The sequence below is a fragment of the Chanodichthys erythropterus genome, chromosome 5 (assembly GCF_024489055.1).
Source record: "Chanodichthys erythropterus isolate Z2021 chromosome 5, ASM2448905v1, whole genome shotgun sequence".
NCBI lineage: Eukaryota > Metazoa > Chordata > Actinopteri > Cypriniformes > Xenocyprididae > Chanodichthys > Chanodichthys erythropterus.
The window spans coordinates 29767685-29793361 of NC_090225.1; the positions used below are offsets into that span (position 1 = coordinate 29767685).

The window sequence follows — 25677 nt, forward strand, 5'->3', positions numbered from 1 at the left end:
GTTATGTTATGAATTGTTATGAATAAATGAACTGGTACTTGAGCTCTTTTTTTTTTATTTAATCTAATTTTTTTCTTTGAGAGCAGACGACTGGTCTTAAGAATGCACTGGCTATTGATCAAATCTGGCTTCCTGATGACTTTCCCAGCTGTTTCTGCTTGTAAATGGAGAACAGTTGCAACAGGACAAAAAGTAGTTGAGCAGGGATTCAGATGAGAACACTCACTGGGTATTTGATGAAGTAACAGTTTCTTGTTAGTGTGCCTGAGTAGTGTGTGTTAGTGAATGTGCTGTCCAGTTGCCATAGTGACTTTGCTCAGTATGCAGGCCGCTCCCTGCTCCAGACAGCTCAGCTTTGTCTGAGTGAGGTCATGTGATCACTCACGGCTCCGCCCCTCGGGACTTGCATTTAATCAGGGAAGGATGCAGGAAACACGCCCAATGCAGCTGATGTGTTGCTGGGAACTGCTACAGCCTTAGGACAGAATGAGATATGAAATTAAAGTGATCATTAATATTTTTCAAATACAATTCCTTTCTCACATGTAGCGCACGGTGAAAAATGGGGAAAAAAGGGAAACCTGTTGTTTTCATGCAAAAGCCTTCTACAAATCAGTGTTATTTTAATTTTTTAGTTTTATTAGTATTTTGAATTGGCTTTATTTGTATAGCTTCAGTTTTCATGTTAAATTTAGTTTCATCTTTAATAATTTCATTATGTGCTTTTGTTATTATTTGTTTTTTAAATTTATACAGTTATTTATTTTAGTTTACTTTTTTTAGTTTAAGTATTTCAACTGATACATATATTTTATTTTATTTTACTTTATTTTATTTCAGATTTATTTAAATTAGTTTTAGTTTCAGTCAACAATAATAATCCTGCTACAAATTTTATCCTTTGAATGCCTAATGGTGGCTGTTTCTAATGCAATATTTTGCGGCATATGTAATATTGGCAATTAGGTTCTGATTTTTTTTACATATAATTAATGCAATAGCTAAAATTAAATAACAATGAACTCTACTTTTATATCATTTAATAATTTAGGTTCATTTTCATTTCTATATATACTAATACATTTTTAACTTTTGAAGTTGAAGTGTATAAATAAATGTATTATGAACAAACATGAAATTCATGACATGACATGTTAAGACAACAACTATATTAGGAATGGAATATTTTGCATTCTGTAAAGTATACACTGAAGACTGATCACTATTGTAAAAAATACAATGTGAATCATGCAGTATGCCATGATAAACAGTTCAGACAGTAGTATGCAACATTGTTATTATGTACACATTAAATTCAGTGAGTCAGTTATCATAAACTGTTATTTTGCACTTAATTAAGTGCAATTTTGTGTAGAAATGTCTAGACTCTTGGTGATCTGAAGAGGTTAATATCAGAATATAATGAAATAAAATCAAAGCAGAAAATAGTATTATGCCATTATGCTATAATACTAATAGTCATTTTCTAGCAAACAAGGTTGTGCATAATATCATTTCTTTAAGGTCGGGGGAAGAGAACTGAACATCAAACCAGGATTTTTTCTTAGTCATAACAAGCAGTGACTCAGCAATACAGCAAGATTCTCATAACCCCCCTTAATCCTTAACAAGTAGATACAGAAAGATTTCTTGTCTTTTTGAAAGCCTCTCCTTCAGTGTGGAGACCCAATTAGCAGTTTAATGGGGTCATGAACTGTGTTGTTTTATTGTTTTATAATGTTTCCTGGGGTGCACTTATAATGTTAGTATGCTTTTTATATCCAATTGTCATAATTTAGAAATAAAAGACATTTTTCCTACCCTGAACTGGTTTGAACGCTCTGTTTTAAGGGGCGTGTCTGCTGTGAGACTTCAGTGTAAACGCCCACTGCTGTGATTGGCTAACATCTTTCCGTATAAAATAGCTAAGTAGTACTCTCTCGAAAACTTTTGGCACGTTTTTTACTGTTACAGCTCTCAAGGTTAACTAATCGTGAATAACGAATGCTTTCATCATAACTAACAGTGCAAACTCAGTGTAACTAAGAGATCCGTTGAGTAAAATGGGAGTTTTGGCAGAAATTAAGTCCAGAACTTAATTCACTGAGAAAGTCACGCTGTTTGATTGACAGCTCTGGCGATTGTAAAGGGAGCGTTCTCTGATCGTTTTCTATATAATTTAATGACAGTTTAAATAACAGATTATTTTCATCCTACTAAGAGAAACAACGCGAAGTTGAGCATTTAGTCACGGGTTTGATTTACTGACACACAGACTATGAACATCTGACTGTACATGAATCATTAATATCAGATCAGGCATTAGAATGAACACAGTTACTGACATGTTGCATTACTGTCGAGTCCATATCGTAAAAATCTGTTTGCAAAGCCTGCGCTGAAATACGATTTATTCACCAAAGAATCCACAGTGAAATGTACCGAATACAAATAAATAAAGCTCAACTGAGACATTCACATTGTTGAAAATAAATAACCATATTCCTAGCATTAGGATCCTTTGAAAGGTAATGTTATTTTTGTCCTGTATTGCTCTTTTCTCCTCTTAATTTTTGCAATGATGAAATAGGCGTTGATTTCTTCTGCAGAGGCGGAGTTTCACCTGTCTATGGCTACGTTTACATGTGGGCAGCTATTTTCATAAACGGACATTTCAACCTCTCCAGTTTCAAAAATAACATCGTGCACACATGTCAGTTTTCAGAAAAGTGTTCATTTACACATACCCGTGTATACATGCTGTCAAGAGCAGGCCAACCCTGTAGGTGGCGGTGTAACGAGAAGCTCAAGCCCACGTAAGCCAATCAGAATCCCGAAAATTGCAACGAATCAAGTTGTTGCAAAATTGCTGACCTCCAAGCACTCATTCGTCTCTACTCCTCGGCATAATGGAGCAGCTGTATTTGCAAATGCAAACACACGAGAAGAGTTTGCACCAACATAAATGCGACTGCTACTCTGAACGCTTCCATGATCACATGTAAACATAGGTCGCACTTTTGACGTAGGTGCGAGTTCTGACCCACACTGTGACGTTGGCTGCCTAAACACCTCGTTTTCAGATGCGAATTCTCCGTTTGCGTGTAAACGAAGGGTGCAAACGAAGGGAAATGTCTCAGTTTTTCAAAATAACAATGTACGTGTAAACAGGGCCTATGTCACATTCCAGAATCGTTCGCTGGGCCTGGTGTCAATAAAAGCTCTTATTGGACTAACAATAAACTTACAGGATATTCTTATAGCACGATGACCTCTTATATATCAATAGCTCAAGAAAAAGTTGATTTCTCAACTCATGACCCCTTTAAAGTCTGTCTTCTGTAAATGAAAGATCCTTTGTTCAAATAAGGATTTTAGCTTTTGAAGTCGTCATGAAATTGAACTTTTCTTCACTTATTGTGACATATATCTGAGTGAAATGGCTTCTGGAACAAGCACAAATGTGGGCGGGGCTTGATTTTGTCCGTGGGGAATTGATTGGATGGTTGTGGTTTGCTATTGGTGGATCTCATGCGAGTGACAGGTTGACCCGCCCTCATCATCAGAGAAGAGATGAGATGTCGCTGCAAGAGGGAGGGGACGTTATTCCAATTACCAGCAAAGATTGTACAAATAAATCATTTATAATAAATACGGCAATATTCCATAAAAATAAGAATGGTGAGTTTAATTGTTTATTTGCTTTTCTTTCCTATGACAGTAATGCACAGTAGACAGTCTATTGTTTTATCACCTCATCAGTATCGTCCCAGCCCTCCTGAGAGCTTCATTAGAACATATGAGCCTAAACAGTTGAGTCCTAATGGCTGAGGCGGTAATCAATACACATCACAGTCCTGTGACCCCAACTCTCTTCTGATCTCTCTATTGACCATGCAACATTATCACACAATTATCTTCTGAATCATGGCTGAGAGGGGGTTTGGTCTGAGAACATCCTGCAGCTAATGGATCTTGCCAGTTTTAACTCTCTTGCTAGCCGCTTGAGGCTTTTAACCTGATAAAGATAAAGTTCTTATAAAGCCACGGTAATGTAGACACTGGCGGCTGGATCAAGGAGTGTGGGTTTGGCTGGTTAGCTTGGTGATGTTACCCCTGCTGGTATAGGCCATAGCTACAACCATACGGACGCATCTTTCACCATTGATAGTGATTCAGCATTTCCATGTATAAAAATACAGTTTCTGAAAGCAGCAAAGTAATTGCAAATATGTTGTATGTAGATGTTTTACAAGTGACCAGAATGAAACTGGACGTTTCTGAATGGATAGTGGATAAATTTATGTAGTTGCTGTGGAGTTGATTCAACTCATCCACTAGCATGTGCCGTCATGTTCATCTTTTGTGTTGAATTGACCCTCGTTTGTGAAGCAGTCCGGCGTAAAATGACGGCATGACAACAACACTCTACTACAACAACCCTCCTCTCTAAAGCCCAGGATACACTGCACGATTTTTGGCTGTCCCAGACGAAAGATTGCCATCGTGAAACAATCGTGGCGATTTCGGTCATCGTGGCTCTTAATCGGTGGTTCTATGTCGTACAGTCAGAGAGGTTCAAAGATGGCCGTTTTCCCGGTCTTGCGACCAAAGATAGCCTACGATCATTTTCTGACAGTGTCAGAAATTCATCATGATCAACGCACAGTGTGTTTGACCAGCCAATAAAAATGTGACATGAAATCAAAGCGACATGGCACTAAAACATAACTCAAGCTCTTTTCCCTTTGTCTTTCGCCGCTTTCTTTTTATTTTCAGCACACATAAAAACTGTCAAAGTGTGATTCAACATGGTGTTTTGTTTACCAGTAGTACATGCTGATGATGTTTTATTCTTGCATCGTAGCCTACGAGTCAATAGGTGTCATAATCGTACAGTCTACATGCATGTCGTGCCCAAGTTTAGTAGATCCATGTCACACAGTGTGATAAAGTAATGATCTTATAGGATTGCTGAAATCATGCAGTGTATCCAGGGCTTAAAGCAGCCCAACATGGCCTCACTCTCTTTGTTGTGTTCTCAGGGGCGGGGTTTATGTAAATTTTATTGCTTTAGCTGTGAAGGATATGGGATGTGATGCTGTAGAAGTGGCAGATCTCCCTCAAAGCAGTGATTGTGTATGCTGTAGCTTTCAGTTCTTTAGGCTGTTTGTTTGGCCCATATGAAGGCGTGTATGTCAGCTGGGAAGATTCTCTGTCTCATGAATGTATTTCACATGCTGACCTTGCCTGAGGGAGACAATCTGGTTTTCTAACTGCTGTGGAATGAGGAGAACGTCAATTGCTGTTTATCTCGCATGGCCCCGTGTGTTTATTTCTTAAGTTTTTAAAGACTTAAAATGTTGTGGTATGGCCCATTTCATTCCATTGAAAGGCTGATGTGCAACATTTCTGCTAGGTATTTGCAACAATGCAGCCATAAAGGCATTTGATTGCCAGACATATGGATGATGACAAAACTGCAGCCCTGGCGTCAGCTTTGCAGTTGTAAACAAAGATTGCCAAAGTGTGTCGAATTTCTAGCATGTTTTCTGCAGGTGTACACCTTCATTATCATTTACTGTGTTTCTGCAAACCTTTGCTGAACTGATTTTGTCATCATGCACTGCAAAAATGTTGAGCCATTTAGTTTGCTTAAAATTGAATCTTAAAGGGATAGTTCACCCAAAAATTAAAATTCTGTCATCAATTAATTACCCTCAAATCCATAAGACTTTTGTTCATATCTCCTCAGTTGTTTATCAAAGTTTGATCAAATGTTGTTTAATTTTCCAATGAAAGATGACATTTTTTTACATGATTTGTTACATTTAATGAGCCCTTAGCAGATTTTGACTCTAATCCTTGGAAAGGTGTAACACATCACCAATAATTATGACTAAACATCAACAGGTTTGTTAAGATGGGTTTGGTGTGGGAACTTTTACTAGGTCAAAGGTTGGTTACTAGGTGCTTTCTGGAGTGGTCTGGGTGGTTTTTTACAGGACCAGGTTAAAATATCCCACTTAAAAAGTGAACTGCTGAGATACTGAGATCCAGATCGCTGTTGTGCCCTTGAGTGGGTCACATTACTCTGGGTTGCTTCAGAGGGACGATCCCTGCAATTTGTGTTGTGCAAGTTGCTCTGAGTAAGCTGCGAGTACAAAGCATTTGTTAAATGTCCAGTAACAGGCTGTTGCATGCTGAGAGTTCAGAAGTCATGGTTATTATTAGAGCTGCACGGTTTGGGAAAAAAATATATAGTTGCAAAATTTCTGATAAAAATGGCAAGATAAAATTTACATACACACTTTAAACCATCAAACTTTTGATGAAAAACCAGACAATTTTGATGGAAAACCGAGGTGCACTGAGACACTGGTGGATCATGAGCTGCTCACGTGTAAATAAACACATTGCCGCGCTTCACTCTACGCAGCACATATATTTATGAACTTCAGTCTCAGCCTTTGCGATTTGATAATTGCACTACGCTACATCACAATTTTGTTTTTGTATTAATTGTGCAGCCCTAGTTATAATCCACACTCCCCATGATCATGTCATGAAATTGAAGCAAAAAAATTACACTAAATGTTGTATTCCCGTATATTGTGTGAGCTTTGATCAGGAGATTTCCAGATATTTCACGAAAGGGTTTTAGCAGCACCCTAATGAGCGCAGGTGAATGTTGGCACAATAACTGGCACAAATGCCATACAGCTGGTGATGACAGGAGATCTGTGTTTTGTTGGAGTGGCTGATCATAGACATGGCCGTTCTCAGCCCCGACCGCACTTCCTCCCCCGTTCACTGATGTTCTGTACATGGCACTGCTGTACTGTATGCAAAGTCCTATGCTCGCTGACTGAGGAAGAAACATTGTGCTTAATGAGGCGAAAAACCTGGAGGTTACATATTAAACCTGAAGAAGCAATGTACAAAAAGCTGAGAAAAACAAGAACATGATATGCTATAAATTGTATGGGATTGTTTTGGTTCAGGTTTGTAACACGCACACACACACACACACACACCTGCACACACACACACACACACACACCTGCACACACACACACACACACATGTTTGTTTTTGTGAATTGTGGGGACTTTCCATAGACTTCAATGCATTTTACACTGAACAAACTGTACATTCTATCCCCCTACCCTGCCCCTACCCCTAAACCTAACCCTCACAGGAAACTGTGCAAACTTTTACTTTTTCACAAAAACTCATTCTATATGATTTATAAACCCATTTACATTGTGGGGACCGCTGGCTGGTCCCCACGATGTAGGTGAACTCAGGTTTATATTACATCATGGGGACATTTGGTCCCCACAATGTAATATAAACAAAAGCACACCTGCACACACACACACACACACACACACCTACACACACACACACACACACACACACACACACACACACACACACACCTACACACACACACCTACACACACACACACACACACACACCTACACACACACACCTACACACACACACACACACACACACACACACACACACACACACACACACACACACACACACACACACACACACACACACACACACACACACACACACACACACACACACACACACACACACACACATATATACAGGTTAATGGCAGATAAGCTAAAAGTACCAAAAACAGGGTTATTAAAGTTAACTAAAAGTGTAACCACAAACATTTCCGTTACTTGAAGTAATATGAACATTAACTGAAATATAAAATATACAAATACAAATATTATTGCTCCATCTGCCATTTTTTGCTTTTGTTCTTGCTTACCTTGTCTGATGATTCAGCTGTGCACAGATACTGGCTGCTCTTGTGTAATGCCTTGAACATGGGCTGGCATATGCAAATATTGGGGTCATACATATTAATGATCCCGACTGTTACGTAACAGTCGGTATTATGTTGAGATTCGCCTGTTCTTCGGAGGTCTTTTGCACAAATCAAATTTACATAAGAAGGAGGAAACAATGGAGTTTGAGACTCAATGTATGTCATTTCCATGTACTGAACTCTTGTTATTAACAATGTCAGCAACATACAACAAAATTACTAAAATTTAAGCTAAAATTAAAATGAAACCGGAAAATATTAAAAACTAATTCAAAATATTCATAAGAACTATAATAACTAAAATAACACTGCTGTGCACACATATTTTATGTGTGAATCTCCTAAACATGTCCAGGCTTACCCTTACAGTTTTTTCCAATTGCTAACACACAATTTTTCAAACTAGTCTGGTTTTATCAAAACACTTAACACAATTCACAAAACCACACACCCAAACTGCAAAATACCTCATATATCCTGCAAAATGAAGCACTGCAACCGAAACTACACAGAGCATTATCAAAATCAAACTTTTGCATGAAATGGCACACACTTCATTCATATTACCAGATTTTTGCCTAACCACCTACACACTGTTGGGCATAATGAAAAGCACCCCCATCTTTCGTATGCTTTGCCATAATACTAAAATATGTATCAGATTGTTCACATGCACAGAAATATTTGCAGATACACACACATGCTGTTGCAACATTTTTATTTTTTTTCCTTCACTACAGTAAACAAGTCAGTACAACATAAGCACAGCAGATATATTTACATGGGACTGAACAAAAATATTCTTACAAAAAAAGTAAACTGAAAAAGAAAATTTCTGAAAAAAAATATATTACAGTAAAAAAAAAAAAAAAAAAAAGGCAAGAAAAATAATTAGGCAGCATCTTGCCGCACAGCCGGGTCTGGCCACAACGCCTCGTCAACATCACAGGCAATATCTTCCCTTGCCAGACATCGAGGGAAGAAGCGCCTTGAGTGCCTTATCCATCCCTGAATTGCACCCACATCAATCTCATCACATGCCTCTTCCATGGCCTGCACAAGAGGCATGCGCACAAAGGGCTGCCGGTCGTATACCTTCCACCGCCATGCCGAAAAGAATTCTTCTATGGGGTTCAGAAATGGTGAGTATGGTGGGAGGTATTGCACGAGAAATGTTGGGTGGTCAGCAAACCAGTTTTGGACTGGGGCTGCACGATGAAAGCTCACGTTGTCCCATACTACAACGTACCGGTTTCTTTGATGGTCTGCATCATTCATACGCTCTGGTGGTATGAGAATGTTGTGAAGTCTGTCCAGAAATGTGAGAATATGGGCTGTGTTGTATGGTCCAAGTTTGGCATGACGGTGGAGGACACCATGCATATTGGAGATGGCAGCGCACATTGTGATGTTCCCAACACGTTGGCCAGGAACATCTATAATGGCTCTGTGGCCAATGAGGTTTCTCCCTCTTCTTCTGGTCTTTGCTAGGTTGAACCCAGCCTCATCTATAAAGATGAACTCATGTGGGATTGCATGAGCATCCATTTCCAGTACTCCCTGAAAACAAAGAACAAAAATCACTCAATATGGTGTTATCCAGTACACTGGGAAACAATGTTGTGTGTAGTGTACTGCAGTCAATATAGTACTTACATCCACATATGCTCGTCTGAACTCTTTGTTTCTTTGAGAGTTTCTCTCAAACGGCACCTTATAAAGTTGTTTCATTCTGATTTGGTTTCGCTTGAGAATGCGAGCCAATGTGGACAGACTAACTCGTTGAATGTTGTTGAATAAGGTGTTGTCTTGGATGATGTGGCTTTGAATTTCTCGTAATCTGATTTCATTATTTTCCAAAACCAAGTTTACAATGGCAGCTTCCTGTACCCCGGTGAACATTTGGCCCCTTCCTCCACCATGGTGTCGTCTCTCAGTCCTTTAGAAAAAATAAAATAAAAATATATATAGGGCTTGGACAATGCAGCCTAAATATTTTCCCCCACAGTAGAGTACATTGTACAGGAAACTTGTACAGTTCATGAATGGCTGATGTCATACACTAAGTAAACAGGTGTCACCCAACTGATACACTATGACATGGGGTATACTACATGTGTACTACATGAAATTTTGGTTACATACCTGTTCTCCAGTCTAAAGGTCCGGATGACAGAGGCGACAGTAAAACGGCTCAAGTTTGGCTGCACTCTCTGTCCAGCCTCACGCATTGTCAACCCATGGTTGATGACATGATCTACTAAGGTTGCTCTGATTTCATTTGAAAGTGTTTGTCTTCTTTGGCCATGAACTCCTCTACCTGCTCTACCCCTACCTCTCACTCTTCCTCCCCCTCTTATTCTCAACCTCCCTCTTCCTCTTCCTCTTCCTCTCTCTGCAATGTCTTCCATTGTTGTTGTAAAAAAAAGGTTCTCACCTGTGGTCTTTTCATAGTGCTTACATCCTGATTGAAGTGTTAACAATTAACCACTGAGGTGTTTGGCCAGGTGGCACATGTAATTGGCCAATTAGCTCATGTAGTGTCATTTTGAATGGCAGTGTTTTGAAATGGCAAACATGTGACTTTATGTCAGATTGTTGTGTCTTATGCAGAGAACTGTATTTAGTGAATTTAAAAAGTGCTATTTTGAAATGCAAAATGTGTGTAAAACAGAAAAGGTGTTTAGACTTTTGGAGACTTGAGAAGAAGTTTTGCTCTCTGTGTGTCAGTTTAAATAATTGTGCTGTGCATGTCATTTTAGTGTGTTAGCAATTGGAAAAAACTGTAATAGAGTTTATTTTTTTATTCAAATTTACTTTGCATAAAGAAATTAAATTAAGAATTGTTTTGCACTGTGACCTTATTTTTCAAATAATTTTATAGATTTTTATTATTATTATTATTATTATTGCTGCTGAAAGTAATAGAAATTAAGAAAAAATAAATGCAAACATGAATTGTTTAAATGCTGAGAATTTGAGAAGAACATACTTAATTACTTTGAAAGTGAAGAATCTCTCAGTTGTTTATTTTCTTTAAGCAAAATACAGAATTTTAATCTTGCTGGATAGTTGACAAGCTTAAAGTATCTTTATTTTTTGTAAGTGGCGATGATCTGAGGTTATGTGATTCAGCTCTGAGGGTTTGTCCTGTTGTAGTGTGATTTTTCTTTATGACTCGTCTGTTTTGTGTGCTACTGTCATCATATATCAACATAGTCGCTTTACAACCTTTTCTTTTCCTTGAAGAGGAAAGGTCAAATGGTGGTCAAGTAAATTTTATGTTTTCTAGGATTACTTCAGCACAACATTTTTAAAGGCAAACATGCTGCGTCCTGACGCCATAGATTGTTTTTAAAAGCTTTACTGGATATTGTAACTTGATTACCCAAGGTTTTTGTTCTGGCAAGATATCATGCGAGAAGTATCTTATTTGATGTGGGATGCATGTCAGGCATTTCGAACACACGCTATCACTTGAAATCATCTTTGCGAGCATCTCTTTAAAAGTGAAGTGTGTCATTTCTGCACCACTAGCAGCACCAAATGGATTTGGAACACATTTTAACAATTTGTATTTAAAAAAAAATACAAAAGAAACCTTTAACAGAGACCTGTTTCAAACTGTTTTTGTCGACTCCTGTTTGCACACCAGCCACATCTATGAAATAGGAGTCACTTCATACGCCTCTTCAGCTTGCTGTGATTTATGAGCCGTAATGTGTTTATAAGTGATATGTGTATCACAGTAAAACAGCTGTAGTCATCACTGTCTGATTATTGTGTGTCTTCAGGCACGGGCTTGTATAAATACTCTGAGTTGAGAAATATAAAATAAACATGAGTCAATGTGGCACTAATGAAGCATTGAGCTGTAAAATGAGCTATTTATGAGTGTTAGTGACCTTTGACTCCAATTTACTTTGGCAATAGCCTAGTTATTGTTTCCTGAAGTCTTTACAGTAAGTTTATCTTAGTTTTATGGAGAGTTGACTCATTGGTATGTGGAAGAATGCTGTGATCGGAAAGCAAGAAACACAGATTTTTTGGCATCCTGAAGGGGGCACCGTTCACCTGTTATTGCATCATTACCTTCTGCCTCAGGATGCTGATACCACCTTTCTTTTCATGCAAGACCCATGCACATGCATTTAAATTGTTTCATTAATCATATATACTGTAAGTGAATAGTATTTCTTATGCAAAGTTGATGATTTTTGTTAAAAAAAAAAAAGTAGTATTAATCAAAAGCTGTTACTAATGTCTTAGTAGAAATGCTTGATTCTCAGTCAGCCATTATTCATTACTTCTGCAAGCAAAAGTGTCTGATAACTCTGATGAAGCAAGTATTTGGCTGGTCATATGACATTAAACAAATTTTCTTTTTCTTGTGAATTTATTTGTAAAACTTTTTAACAAAGAAAATCAGACGGGGGTATTGTTTGGTAAACCTGTTTGGAAACAGTCATTATTTTTACTAGTGGTGCCTACAGTGATGCAGAAATGATATGCTTCACATTTAAAGTTAAAAAGAAATATAAGTAGTGCTTCCATGTTTTAAAGAGCATTACATCTAGACATAGCCCTATAGATGAGATCATAAAACATCCTATAGCTGATGTCTTTAAATACATTCAAGAGTGTTCACGAATAAGGTCGTTTTTGATGCCCTTGATTTTCTGCAGCACTAATTAAGTTACAGCTCACATTGACTGCTGGGAATGAAGAACTTACTTCACACTATATACTGTAAACTGCCTCAGATTCTTTTGTTTTTTTAAATGCAAAAAGTATGAATTATGGAACGCTGAATATTTCAAACTAGCTTTGTTTTGTATTTTGTTGTTCGTTTAGGAAGTGGCTTTCAGATAGGCTATCTCAAAAATAATACAAATATGTGATAAGAAAGAGTCACATAAAAGTCACTTTACTAAATACTATACTATACTAAAGTCACTTTACTATTTTATATAGCTTATTTGATTTGGAGTGTGTGTGTTTGTGTGTGTATATATAGGCTACCTCAATGAAATAAATTTTGAAATATAAAAAAAAAAAAAAAAAAAAAATGCTTAAACATCCATTGTGTACTGTTGGAAAAAACAGCATATGCTGGTAAGGTAAGTTTTGAAGCTGAATGCTGGTCAAGTGCTGGTCCTAAACTGGTCCTGGACCAGCACAAACCAGTTCAAACCAACATACCAGCTTCAAAACCTACCTTACCAGCATATGTTTTTTCAACAGGGGTAACAGACGTGCGTGTTTATTTTAGCTATTCCGTCAGTGAAACAACACACTACAGCATGTAAAACTATGGAATAAATATCGGTAAATAATGGTAACCTTTAATAATAAGAAAGTTAAATATTATTTCAAAAAGCATTCGTTTTTTATTTCCACACAAAGATGCGTCATATAGCCAAAGTCCAGTTATTACTTTGATATAGACTGCTTTGCGCTTTGAGAGGGATGTGGGACACGAGCAGGAAAGAGACTATTTCTCTTTAATAATATCTTCGTTATCTCCTGATGTTACAAACAACTGACACTTGTTGTAAAAGGTCTGAAGAGCGAGTTTTATCCTCCGCAGGGTCAAGACATTCAGGCTATGTTTGATTTAGCGCTGCCAGAGAAAGCGAAAGTACAAATCACTGGTGTGTGAAACGCGCTATACAAATAAACTTGACGCGCCTTATAAAGTCTAATAACGAGCACAAACTCTGTTAAATAGAAACTGACGTGCAAGCAAAAAGGTTTCTGTCCTACAGTGTTTTTTCTACTTTACCACAGTAAAGAATGCAAATAACCTATAATAGGCCTCAATGCGAACAAACGAAACGTTATAATATCCTGCGTGAGTGAAGATTTGGGAAAAGAAACAGATGTTCAGTGGAATAACTAATGGAATATTGTTAAATTCTCTGATAATCAGGTGACCAGATCCTGATTCGCAAAACAGAATACAAAGCTTAAATGTATGGACTCGCGTACCTCTCTCATTCGGCATGAACCAAAATATTTCCATGGCTGCGATGTCACATTTAATAGCTAACCTATTGTTGCTTCTGTAAACAAAGCTTTGTGCTTCACTCGTGTCATATTCACGTAAATACTGGCACAGTCCTATCAGTGGGTACCGAATATACCCGGATTCTCGGTACTACCGGTACTACAGAAATGCTGGTATCGTCACATTTTCAAAATTTAAGTACCGACTTGGTACCAAAGTACCGGTACTTTTGACAACACTAGCCCCAAATAAGTGGTTATTATTTATTTGGTATATTTGAAAATTGTAGGTTAAACATTGACACATTTTGAATTCTTAAACAGCATGACTAAAAACAAACGGCAAAGTTTTGGAATCACAAGCATGTTTAAATGCATGAGTCCATTATTGTTTTGTGTGTGTGTACAAAATGCAGATCCTGAAAATTCATGGTTGACGGTGATAACCAAGAAAAAAAAAGGATACCAACAGCATTTTATGTTAGATATTTTTGACGAAAGACCGGAACCTATTATTGTCCAGTAGTTTTTAAGTGTTGTCAAAAGTACTGGCTTTGATACCAAGTCGGTACTGAAATGTTAAAAACGTGACGTTTGTGCGCTGTTGGACGAATTCATAAACACCTCTGATTGGTCATTGTGTTCACTTGCTCATCAGATATGTCTGTGATTGGCTACAATTATCAATGCTTCAAAAACGCTTCTTTGTAGCCAATCACAGACATATCTGATGAGCACATGAACACAATGGCCAATCAGATGTGTTTATGAATTCGCTCAACATCGCACAAACCGTCACGTGTTTAAAATTTCAGTACCGACTTGGTATCAAAGTCAGTATTTTTTGACAACACTAGTCCATAAAATGAAAGTCAATGGGATCTAGTGTAGGGGTCGACCGATTATCGGCTTGGCCAATATTAAGCATTTTTATGGTTATCGGTAGGGATGCACCGATCTGCCTTTGTCGCTTCCGATACCGATACCTGGGATATCGGCCGATCCGATCCGATATTCAAGTAATAAGAAAAGTGCTAAATGACCTAATAAACTGTATGCCTCACTTAGGGCTGTGACGGTCAGCATGACAAAAGCGCCACCGCGGTCATGGAGTGTCACCGGCGGTAGTGTGGCATGTATATAATATATAATCTCAAAGGTCGCATTAACCGAAAATTTTCTGCCATTGATGGAATTTTTATTTTAGCAGTGACGGAAAAAATCTGCAGCCTGTCCGTCATTTTGACAGATTACTGAGGCTGATGCTGCTTGTAACTGTAATTCCCATTTGTTGACTGTCGTAACCGAATGCGACACGCAATCTGAATGTTGAACTGAGAATGACTGACAGCCTCAGCGGAGGGAGGCATTTACGTGAACTTTAATTTAACGACTTAAATATTTATCTGTACCTCAAATTAAACTATGGAATGGCTTTAGAACACTTGGAATATAGTGCACAGAAACTTTATGGTGCTTTTTAATGTTTTTGTGCCTTTTGTGGAGCTTAACAATAACACAAAAAAGTACTGTACAGTATCGCATTTAGATTGGTCCCATCAGGCCGATACCGGAGCCGATACCTGATCTGAATATCGTATCAGTGCATCTCTAGTTATCAGTATCTCTCATTTTCAAAGCCGATTTTCAGATAAAATAATCTAATTTTGAAATGCACTATTTATCTCAAACTGCTCACAACAAATGTCAGATTGAGTTATTTTTCGCGACTTATTACACATAAACGTTCAGTTACACACACAGTTATGTTAAAATGCCCGTCCTGGCGAGTATACACATAAGCACGTCGGTTGTCTTCAGTTAATGTGAACAGCATGTGTAACAGTATATTTCTTTATGTCTTACAGAGCCTTTAAACCTGCTACTGTCTACCATTGCCTGTCACAATCAAAACCCCCCCCAAAAAACCCAAAACTTTAATAAGGATTAATCTATACAGTTATACATTAATTTATACAGTTAAGGCTATGTTTTATATTGGATTATTATTAATATTATTAATAATATTATTATTAACAGTTCTCAGAATATGTTTAGAAGCATTTAAAGAAAGTTTTTGTCAGAGCCCTATTCTTAATTTTAAGTTTAATTAAGTTTAATTTTTATACCAGACGTGTATATATTGGTTCAAAATATCAGTTATTGGCATTGGCCCTGAAAAACACATATCGGTCAACCCCTAATCTAGTGTTGTTTTGGACCCCCTTGACTTTTTATTGTATGGGTAAAACCAGTTGAAACATCCTTCAAAATATTTAGTTTTGTGTGTATGCAGAGGAAAGAAAGTCATACATGTTTGTAAATGATGACACGTTTTTAAAATTTCAGTACCGACTTGGTATCAAAGTCAGTATTTTTGACAACACTAGTCCATAAAATGAAAGTCTAGTCCATAAAAGTAAAATGACAGAATCCATTTAATATAAATGCTGCTGACACTGCAATTTTTAGTTGAGAATATGATTTGGCTGTCATTTCCATAAATAACTGAAGTCTGTGTGTACAGCACAGGGTTAATCACTGTGTGAAGTAATGGAATCGATCATTGTTTCCTTAAAGAAACAGGCCCGTTCGTTGCTGCTTCACAAAGGAGCGCTGTGTAGAAAGTGTCACTGAATATATTGCTCAGCACACTCATATCCTCAGAGGTTCATCCAGCAGCCTTGGTAACACACCGCAGTGAGCCGTCCTTATGTAAACATTCACCATGCGGCGGAGTCTGTTACTCACTGTGCGCTGCTGGAAAACCTGATGGGACTCGTTCTAGACGCTTGTGAAGGAATACTGAGGAAAAGCAAGGGAGTAGCTGCTGCCTCGCGGAGAAGCTCGACTCGAGTCCCATCTCAAACACGCGGCGTCTGTAGCCGGTCTGACAGACATGCACGGCGCTCTGCTGAAGACACCTGGGCTGGGGACGCTCAGTCTGATGAGGGGAGACGGCCGGCGCGGCGCTCTGCTGGTGACGCTCATGTGCTGCATGGGTCAGTGTCTTTCCTCCTGGCTTTGCTGCAGTGTGCAGTATTTTCATTTTCATTTTCTTTCCATTTTCTTGATCTGCTGTTGTAAGGCTCTTTGGGGCAGAGTTTATCTCTGTCAGTGCTGAAGGGTTCAAAGTGCAGTCAGATTTCGAATGTTTCGCCGCTCCGGTCAGGTTGAGTTGAGTGGCTCAGATTCATGCTTTGCTTTCTGGTAATTATAGGTGTGGCTGTTGCTCATACATGGGATTAAATGTTAGAACAAACCATAAACAACGAGTCATTTCCAAGTGACATGTCATGTATGTCAAGGTTTTACCATATTGGTTAATTGTCTGATATTAGAGATTTTTAAATTCAGTGGTATTGATCAGTTTTGGATATATATATTATGCCTAATTGTGCTTGCTCTTTTCCTTGATTTTTACATTTTGATTTCCAAAAAAAAACATTTAATGTAGAGCTGCAAGTTTAATCATTAAAAGATGGCTCTTGATTCAAACACCCTCACAATCGTATTCCTAAATGACAATGATTCGCCTGTGTCTGTTATACCTTTGACAAAATCACACTGAAACATTCAGATCTGTGACGGTGCTGCCGCTGATCATGTATAGCTATGAAACAGCTTCACAAACAGTCTTTTCAGCCACACACTGTCATTATTTCTGTTTTACAAATATTCAAATGATCACTGGGAATAAGAGTTTATAGTTTGTATATAAATACTGATGTCTACGGTAGCGATCAAAATAGAGCAAGTCACCTTTTGAAAGTAACATGGTGCTGCAAATAATGATTGGATCATTACATCTTAACACCAGTAGGTGGCGACAAGTGACAGTTGTATGTATTTTTCATTGAATCAAAAACGCTGATTCATCCAGTAATGAAACAAGTGAAGACTTTATGAGTGAGTCATTGAATCATTCATTCAACCGTTTATTAAATATAATTTATTCAGATTCAAAATTTTAAATAGACTGCAGCTAGTAACATTTTGTTTAGTTGTTTATTCAGAATTGTTGGAGAATCATGATCTCTGTTTGAAACAAAAAAAATGTTATTGTCAATTTTTCCAGAATCATGCAACTCTAATTTAATGACACTGTTTAATGTAATATTTAGTTTAATTTCAAAACAGAAATGAATGTTCATTTTTCACACTGTACACAATGATGTTGTTATGCCTTAATTCACTTGTAGCATTTAAAAGTATTTTTATTTATTAGATGACACAGCTGTTTTGTTATTGTTAACTAAAACTATTAAAAATTGGGTAACACTGTACAATACGGTTCATTAGTTAACATCAAGTAATAATAAACTGCATTTCTACAGCATTTATTAATCTTTAATAATGTTAATTTCAGCATTTACTAATACATTATTAAAATCACGATTGTTTTTGTTAACATAAGTTATTGCACTTTAAACTATAATGAACAAACATTAACAAAGATTAACCCATACAGTAACAAATGTATTACTCATTGTTAGTTCATGTTAGTTAATACATCAACTAATGTTATCAAATTAACCTTATTGTAAAGTGTTAACACAAATTTATTTCATTAATTGACATACCTTAAATAAAATACAATATAAATAGTAGGTGAAAAACTTAAACTTAAAACAAATATAAATAAATTAAAGCATCTAAAAACAAAAGCGAATAAAATGACAACAAAATTACTAAAATGGACTAAAATTAAAATGGAAACTGTAAATGTAAAATAAAATCTATTTAAAAATATTAGTAAATATTAGAATAGTATAGGCAGGAACACACCAAGCCGACATCGATGAACTAGTGGTGACGAAAGCAGACTGTGGGGTTGGCTCACGTCGGCAGCATCTGTGTCCAAAGTTGGCCTGACACACCAAACCGAAGCTCGACACCCGACGGCCAAGTAGCACGTCAGTTCTGCGCCTGCGTAAGATGAAATGCCTTTCCGAACCAGCAGGTGGCAGTAGCTGAACAGCCAATCAGAATGATCAGATGGCCCGACGGACCACGAGCTCCGATGCCGATTCAACATGTCGAATCAGCCGAAAAAAAGCTGACGAGGACCAACTTCAGCCGACGGTGCAGAACACACTGAGAAAACTTAGTCGGCCGATGAACAAAACCTGCCTGTCAGCCGACCGTCGGCTTGATGTGTTCCTGCCGTATAAATATCACTAAAATATCACTGCATTTTAATGTTACACATTTACACATCAAATATGATCTTATTGCTGTTATTGTGTCGCTTCATCAAAACACCCCAAAGTATGTGGCTTGTTATGCTTTCTGTTACTTTCAGAATCGTATTTTTACCTGACGATGAATAAAGTATCCTTTTAAATCTCACTAGCAAGGGGCACCAAATCCCAGATAACATAGCTGTAAAAAAACATGACATGTGTCACATCGCACACCCTTTTCAAGTGTTTTTTGCACAATCATCAGCATCAGATTTCTCCTGATGAATGATAGAATTCAGATAATCCCATAAAGTTACGTTTGAAGGAGAGAACCATATCTATAGAGCGGAATATCATGGAGACATCTGACTATTAGCAACCACAGTAAATAGTAAATGCATAGCAACACAAGTTTTCACAGGCAAACAGCACACAGATTCTCCTCAGAGAGTGTAAACATGTAGTTTTAGGATTAGTTGTAGCTCATCCCACTGTTTTAATTGACAGATGGTGAAATAGTCCCGTTTTCTGCACTGCAGGGTCTCAGTTAGAGAACAGGCCCTTTTGAAATATTAATGTGCTGCAACACTGAACAAATGGTCAAGTGATGATGATGATGTCATGATTATGATGATTTAGAGCATCTGCATGATGTTAAGAACAAGTTTGCTTTGCTTTCCTTTTTATATGAAGATGACTGTTCACTGGTGGGGTTTGAAATTCTATTTATATTTTATTATACTGCTGTTTTATTAAAAGACAGAGTCCTCTCACAGTTGAGCTGTCTGTGATGCAGGCCTGTCTGTTGTCATGGACACAGGGAACAAAATACTGTGGTTGGGAGCGCTGTGTAATGGAAGCAAGAGTTGCCTGGGATTCAGTCTTTTTCTGTAATTAGCTTTCACATCCTGTCCAGAATTCTAGATTAGAAACATGACATTACAACATGACAGAAACCTCACATGCCAACTATCATTAGTATTTATTTCCAGGTTGTAGCTTTTGTAAAGCTAGGCAGAGTGGGTACATCTTGTTTTAATGTAGTAGTGTTTACATGCAAGACATTTTTGATGTATTTTCAGAGGAATACAGACTGGTCATTTCATTCCCAATTCTTGTTCAACTATAGTTTTCTTCTTGAATTAAAATAAATTCATGTAGTGATGCACTGAAATCAGTTTTGAACTGAAACCAAAATTAAAATATTAATTTAGCTGAAAAAAATGAATGATTCAATGACTCACTCATCAAGACTTCACTTGTTTCATAACTGGATGAATCAGGGTTTTTTGAACGAATCTCTTGAATGAATGATTCAATCACAAATTTCAGAAACATTTTTCAACAATCACTTGTCGTCACCTACTGGTTTAATAATGTAATCGATACAGTCGTTATTTGAAGTTACATTCAAAAAGTGATTCACATCAGTGTTTATATCTGAATTATAAACTTTTATCCCATTACAGAAATAATGATACTGTGTGTTTGAAAAGACTGTTTGTGAAGCTGTTTCATATCTTTAGATAACAACTGCTCTCTCTGGATCAGAACACAGATCTGAATGTTCGCTGTGATCGGACTTGTCAATTTAATAGACAGAGCCGAGTCGCTGTCATGAATAAGATCATGTGTGTGTTTTGAATCAAGATTGCAATTGTTTTACAATTAATCGTGAAGCTCTAATGTATACTGTCATTGTTGGGTCCAGTAGAGAGATTAAAGTAAAGGCAAGGATCTAATTGCTTTAACAGCTCACGCTTCGGTTGCTCATCAACAACAAAGCTGGAGAATCTCACGCAGCCAAAATGAGGATTGTCAGTAACACTGATGGAGAGTCTCAGGAAGAAGTTACAACTTTTAGACGTTTCTGAATGGTTAGTGGATAAATTGATGTAGTTGCTGTGGAGTTGATTCAACTCATCACTAGCATGTGCCGTCATGTTCATCTTTTGTGCAAATCCAGTGTTGAATTGATCCTCGTTTGTGAAGCAGTCCGGCGTTAAACTATGGCATGTCAACAACACTCTACTACAACAACTCTTCCTCTTCTCTAAAGCAGCACAACATGGCCCCGCCCCCTTTGTTGTGTGTTCTCGGGGGCGGGGTTTATGTAAATTTTAGGGTTTGTGATGTCACTAATCCAGGAAGAAGCTTGTTGTAGTCCCTACCAGCCATTTGTTGCAACATTACACACTAACTAAAGTTAAAAAAGGGAAATAATAATCAAGAACATCTTTACTGTAATACAATAAAAAATATTCCTGCCATTGGTTGAGCCAGTATTACTGGATATGGTGTCAATACTAAAATTTATTCTGAAAGCAGTCCTAACATCAATCCTTCTTGTTTTTCAGATGAAAGAGACAGAGTCCAGAAAAAGACTTTTACAAAATGGATCAATCAGCACCTCTTAAAGGTAGGTCTGTTTTTCTTGTTTTCATGGCATTGGGGTCTTGTATCAGTGCACATTTCTGAGGTCAAGGTTGGTTGTAGAAAGAGAACATTCCCAATATGCTGTAATTTGAATTACAGCAACAAAAAAACAAATATACATGTACAAACAATGAACTCTGAAAAGGAAGGTGTTAACATGTGTTAGTTCTGTTTGGGAGGGACTTGGCAGCTCCTTACACGCTTTAGGTGTGCCAACGTCTTCAGGGCATTTAAAACAGGTCCCATAATAAATGTTAGATCTTATGATCAGTTTATTAACCGTGAAGCACATGTCGGCATGCCTGAACATCCCATGATATGCAGAATATACTGTTTCTTGGATAAAAAAAAGGTGTTTACAGAACAGATCATTTTATTGTGGATAACAGGTATAAAATTAATCAGTCAAACTAGTTTTATTGTCTGTATTTTCCATATGAGGTCCAACTACCTTTTCAAGTCTGTGCAAATGTTTTGTGTTCATTTAGACTTCATTTCAGGTACTCCTAGGCAACAAACTTATCCAAGCGGCAAGTAACAGCGTGTCCGGTATAATCACTTCAGCTTGATTTTCTGTTGAAGACACATCTCCAATCAGATAAATGACTTTAGATAGCTTTTATTTTTATTAATGTCATTATTATTACAGTCAATAAGGTAGCAGGATATTCCACAATAAAGAAAAAAACAAAAAACAAAAAAAACAAACAAGTAACAACGTGATGGATAATTTGATATGGATAATTGTTATAGTTCACTCTGTGGAATGTTCTAAATGACTTGAGGAAAGTGTTCATATATATCAACTATTCTCCATTAAATGTTTAATAGATCTCTGTTTCAAGGTTATTATTATAACTGAAACTAAAACCATAAAAAAAACATTTCCGTTACTTGAAATGAAAATAAATGTTAACTGTAATAATAATAAAAAATAATAATAAATATTTCAGCCCTTTGCCATGGCAGCATTTCCAATTTTAATTTAGTTTAACTTGATGTACTAAAATAAATTAAATAAAACTAAAACTGAAATAAATTTAATAAAATCTATAGACATTTTTTTTGACAAACAAAACAAAATTATTGAAACTGTAACTGAAAATGAAAACAGAAAATATAAACAAAATCTAATTCAAAATTTTAATAAAAACTATAATAGTATCTCAAAGATACTAAAATAACATTGCTCTAGATCAGTGGTCACCAAACTTTTTAAGCCCAAGATCCCTGACCTTGGCCTTTTTGAAGGACAAGATCTACTTGATATAAAAAGACAGCCCAGATAGGTATTTAAAAAAATTTTCGTGGCCGATTTAGATTCTTATTTATTTCTTTCTTTATTTTTTTTTTACAAGCAAATTGGCTGATTCTGATACTGGTTGCAGATATTTATTATTTATTTATTATTAACCTTTATTTAACCAGGAAAGACTCGCTGAGATTAAAAATCTCTTTCACAGGATTAATATTATTAAAGGGGCCCTAGAATCAGAATTTGAATTTATCTTGGCATAGTTGAATAACAAGAGTTCAGTACATGGAGAAGACATACAGTGAGTCTCAAACTCCATTGTTTCCTCCTTCTTTTGTTAACCTCATTTGTTTAAAAGACTTCTGGAAAACACTCGGATCTCAACATAACACCGACTGTTACGTAACAGTTGGGATCATTAATATGTATGACCCCAATATTTGCATAATGCCAGCCCATTCAACGCATTAAACAAGGAAAGGCAGTATTAACGTCTTGATCTGTGCACAGACTAGGTAAGCAAGCAAGAACAACAGTGAAAAATGGCAGATGGAGCAACAATAACTGACATGATCCATGATATCATGATATTTTTAGTGATATTTGTAAACTGTCTTTCTAAATGTTTCGTTAGCATGTTGCTAATGTACTGTTAAATGTGGTTAAAGTTACCATTGTTTATTACTGTATTCACGGAGACGAGAGTCGTTGCTATTTTCATTATTAAACACTTGCAGTCCGTATAATTCATAAACACAACTTCATTCTTTATAAATCTCTCCAACAGTGTGTAATGTTAGCTTTAGCCACAGAGCATATCCTCAAACTCACACAGAATCAAACGTAACCATCTAAATAAATACTTTACTCACATAATTCGAAGCATGCATACAGTATGCATGACGGACATCTTGTAAAGATCCATTTGAGGGTTATATTAGCTGTGTGAACTTTGTAAATGCACTGTATTATAGTCGAGAGCTCAGGGGGCGGAGGGAGCGCATCTCTTAAAGGGGCCGTGCTGAAAAAATCAGTGCATAGTTAATGATGCCCCAAAATAGGCAGTTAAAAAAATGTATTTAAAAAAATCTATGGGGTATTTTGAGCTGAAACTTCACAGACACATTCAGGGGACACCTTAGACTTATATTACATCTTGTAAAAAAACAATCTAGGGCACCTTTAATATTATTATAATAAACAAAAATACATAGCCATTTCAAATTAGAGGGAACCACTGCTTTTTAATCACAATCCAAACAAAGATGCTATGCATGTTGCATGAGCAGTTTTTTTTTTTTTGAATTAGATTTAATTTCAAGATTTAAAGCAAAAACAGAACGGTCTGACTTTAAATGCTACACACACAAAAAAGCATGAAACAAAAACAGCAGGTGGTGCTTATGGAGCAGCAGTGATACAGTGTTTCTTGGTTACCGCTGTAAACAAAGCTGAAATGCGCTAATAATTAACTACTTTATTCCTAGGTAAGAGGAAAATAAAATGCCATTGCCATCGAAATCTTTCTGAAGACTGAGCTCCTTTTAGAGATGCATTCATATAAGCCCTCAGGCTCATCCCCAGTTCAATATTTATATTTTCTTCCTATATTTCGAGCATTGTGAACAGTGAGCTGCACTGCCTTCTACAGAATTTTCTCCTCTTTGCGTCCGTCTTCAGCATCTCTGGCCTTTTGTTAATGGCCGTTTACAGACTCAGACATGTTGTGGGCTATTTCCCAGTAGCTCCCGAAAATAACATAAAAATAAATACAAAAATACAGTACAAAGACTGGAGAAATGTAATGTATTTTTCTACACATATTTTTGTTATTTTTACGAGCTACTGGAACAGCATCGACCAGTCGATTGCGATCGATGGGTTGGCGACCACTGCTCTAGATTGTAGTAGTATGGTCAATACCACAATCACTGTTCAGGGTTTAGTGAACTTAATTAGCATTAGCACTAGCGTTGGTGTAGGGTTTATGTTTTGTTCTTTTAATTCATTTGTGTTTTAGGGGCCGTTTACACGACCATGTAAAACTTTTAATGCGCTTTGGCCGTTCATGTACACGACAACGGCATTTTGGTGGCCTGAAAACACAATCTTTTGAAAACAGGTTTCAAAGTGCAAGATTTTGAAAATGGTTTCCGTGTAAACAACAAAAACACAAATCTGTGAAAACGATGACGTCATGCACATGTGTATAACATGTTCAGTCTTTCATCACCATCTAATGGCCTGGCAGCTGAATACAGTGTTTTTAGTCCTTTTCACAGATTCGTGTGAATGGGGATCGTTTTGACAATGGCTGTCATCTGTACATGGAAAAACTCAAAGGAAAAACGTATCCGTTTTAAGTATATTGTTGTCGTGTAAACGTATCCTTAGTTTAGCTTTCCTTTTTTCTGTTTCGAATTCCTTGTTTGTTTCTATGGTTTCTGATTAATCACATACCTGTTTCTGTTCTAATTCATTAGCTCTTCCTGTGTCTCCATTCATGGTTCAGTCTTGTTTATGTCTATGGTTAACATGGTTGTGTTCAATACTTATTCCCCGTGTGTTCTTGGTTGGATTTATTAAAGACTGGTTTGTTTTGACTCTCTATCGCCGTGCGCTTTACTACAGCCACACATCTGTGACAGAAGACTGAACCTAGAGAACATTTTTGTGATGTTTCTTCTTTTTCTTTTGCCCACTATGAACTTATCTGCAGTCCGTTTTCTTTGTTGGGAGCAGGAGCAAAACCTTGAAGACCACACAAGGGAATTTTTTTAGTTCATGTGCCCCAGTGTGCAGTCCAAGGCACCCCTGTCCATGGACGGTCCTCATTGAAACTTTGCCACCTCTTTGGAGTGGGTGCTGGTGAATTGTGGATTGCCCTTCATCATTTGCTCAGTGGAAGAAGACCCTGCCAGCC

General features: G+C 37.1%; 1 protein-coding gene across 25 annotated transcripts in view; it reads left to right on the top strand.

Annotated features, from left to right (window-relative positions):
• Window positions 1–25677, top strand: part of dst (dystonin) — a 199994-nt gene that overhangs the window by 31315 nt on the left and 143002 nt on the right. For all 25 annotated transcript variants that reach the window (XM_067386836.1, XM_067386855.1, XM_067386833.1 and 22 more), the window contains one exon: window positions 21421–21482. In XM_067386836.1, coding sequence (XP_067242937.1) covers window positions 21421–21482 — 62 coding nt within the window. The remainder of the gene's footprint in view (window positions 1–21420; window positions 21483–25677) is intronic.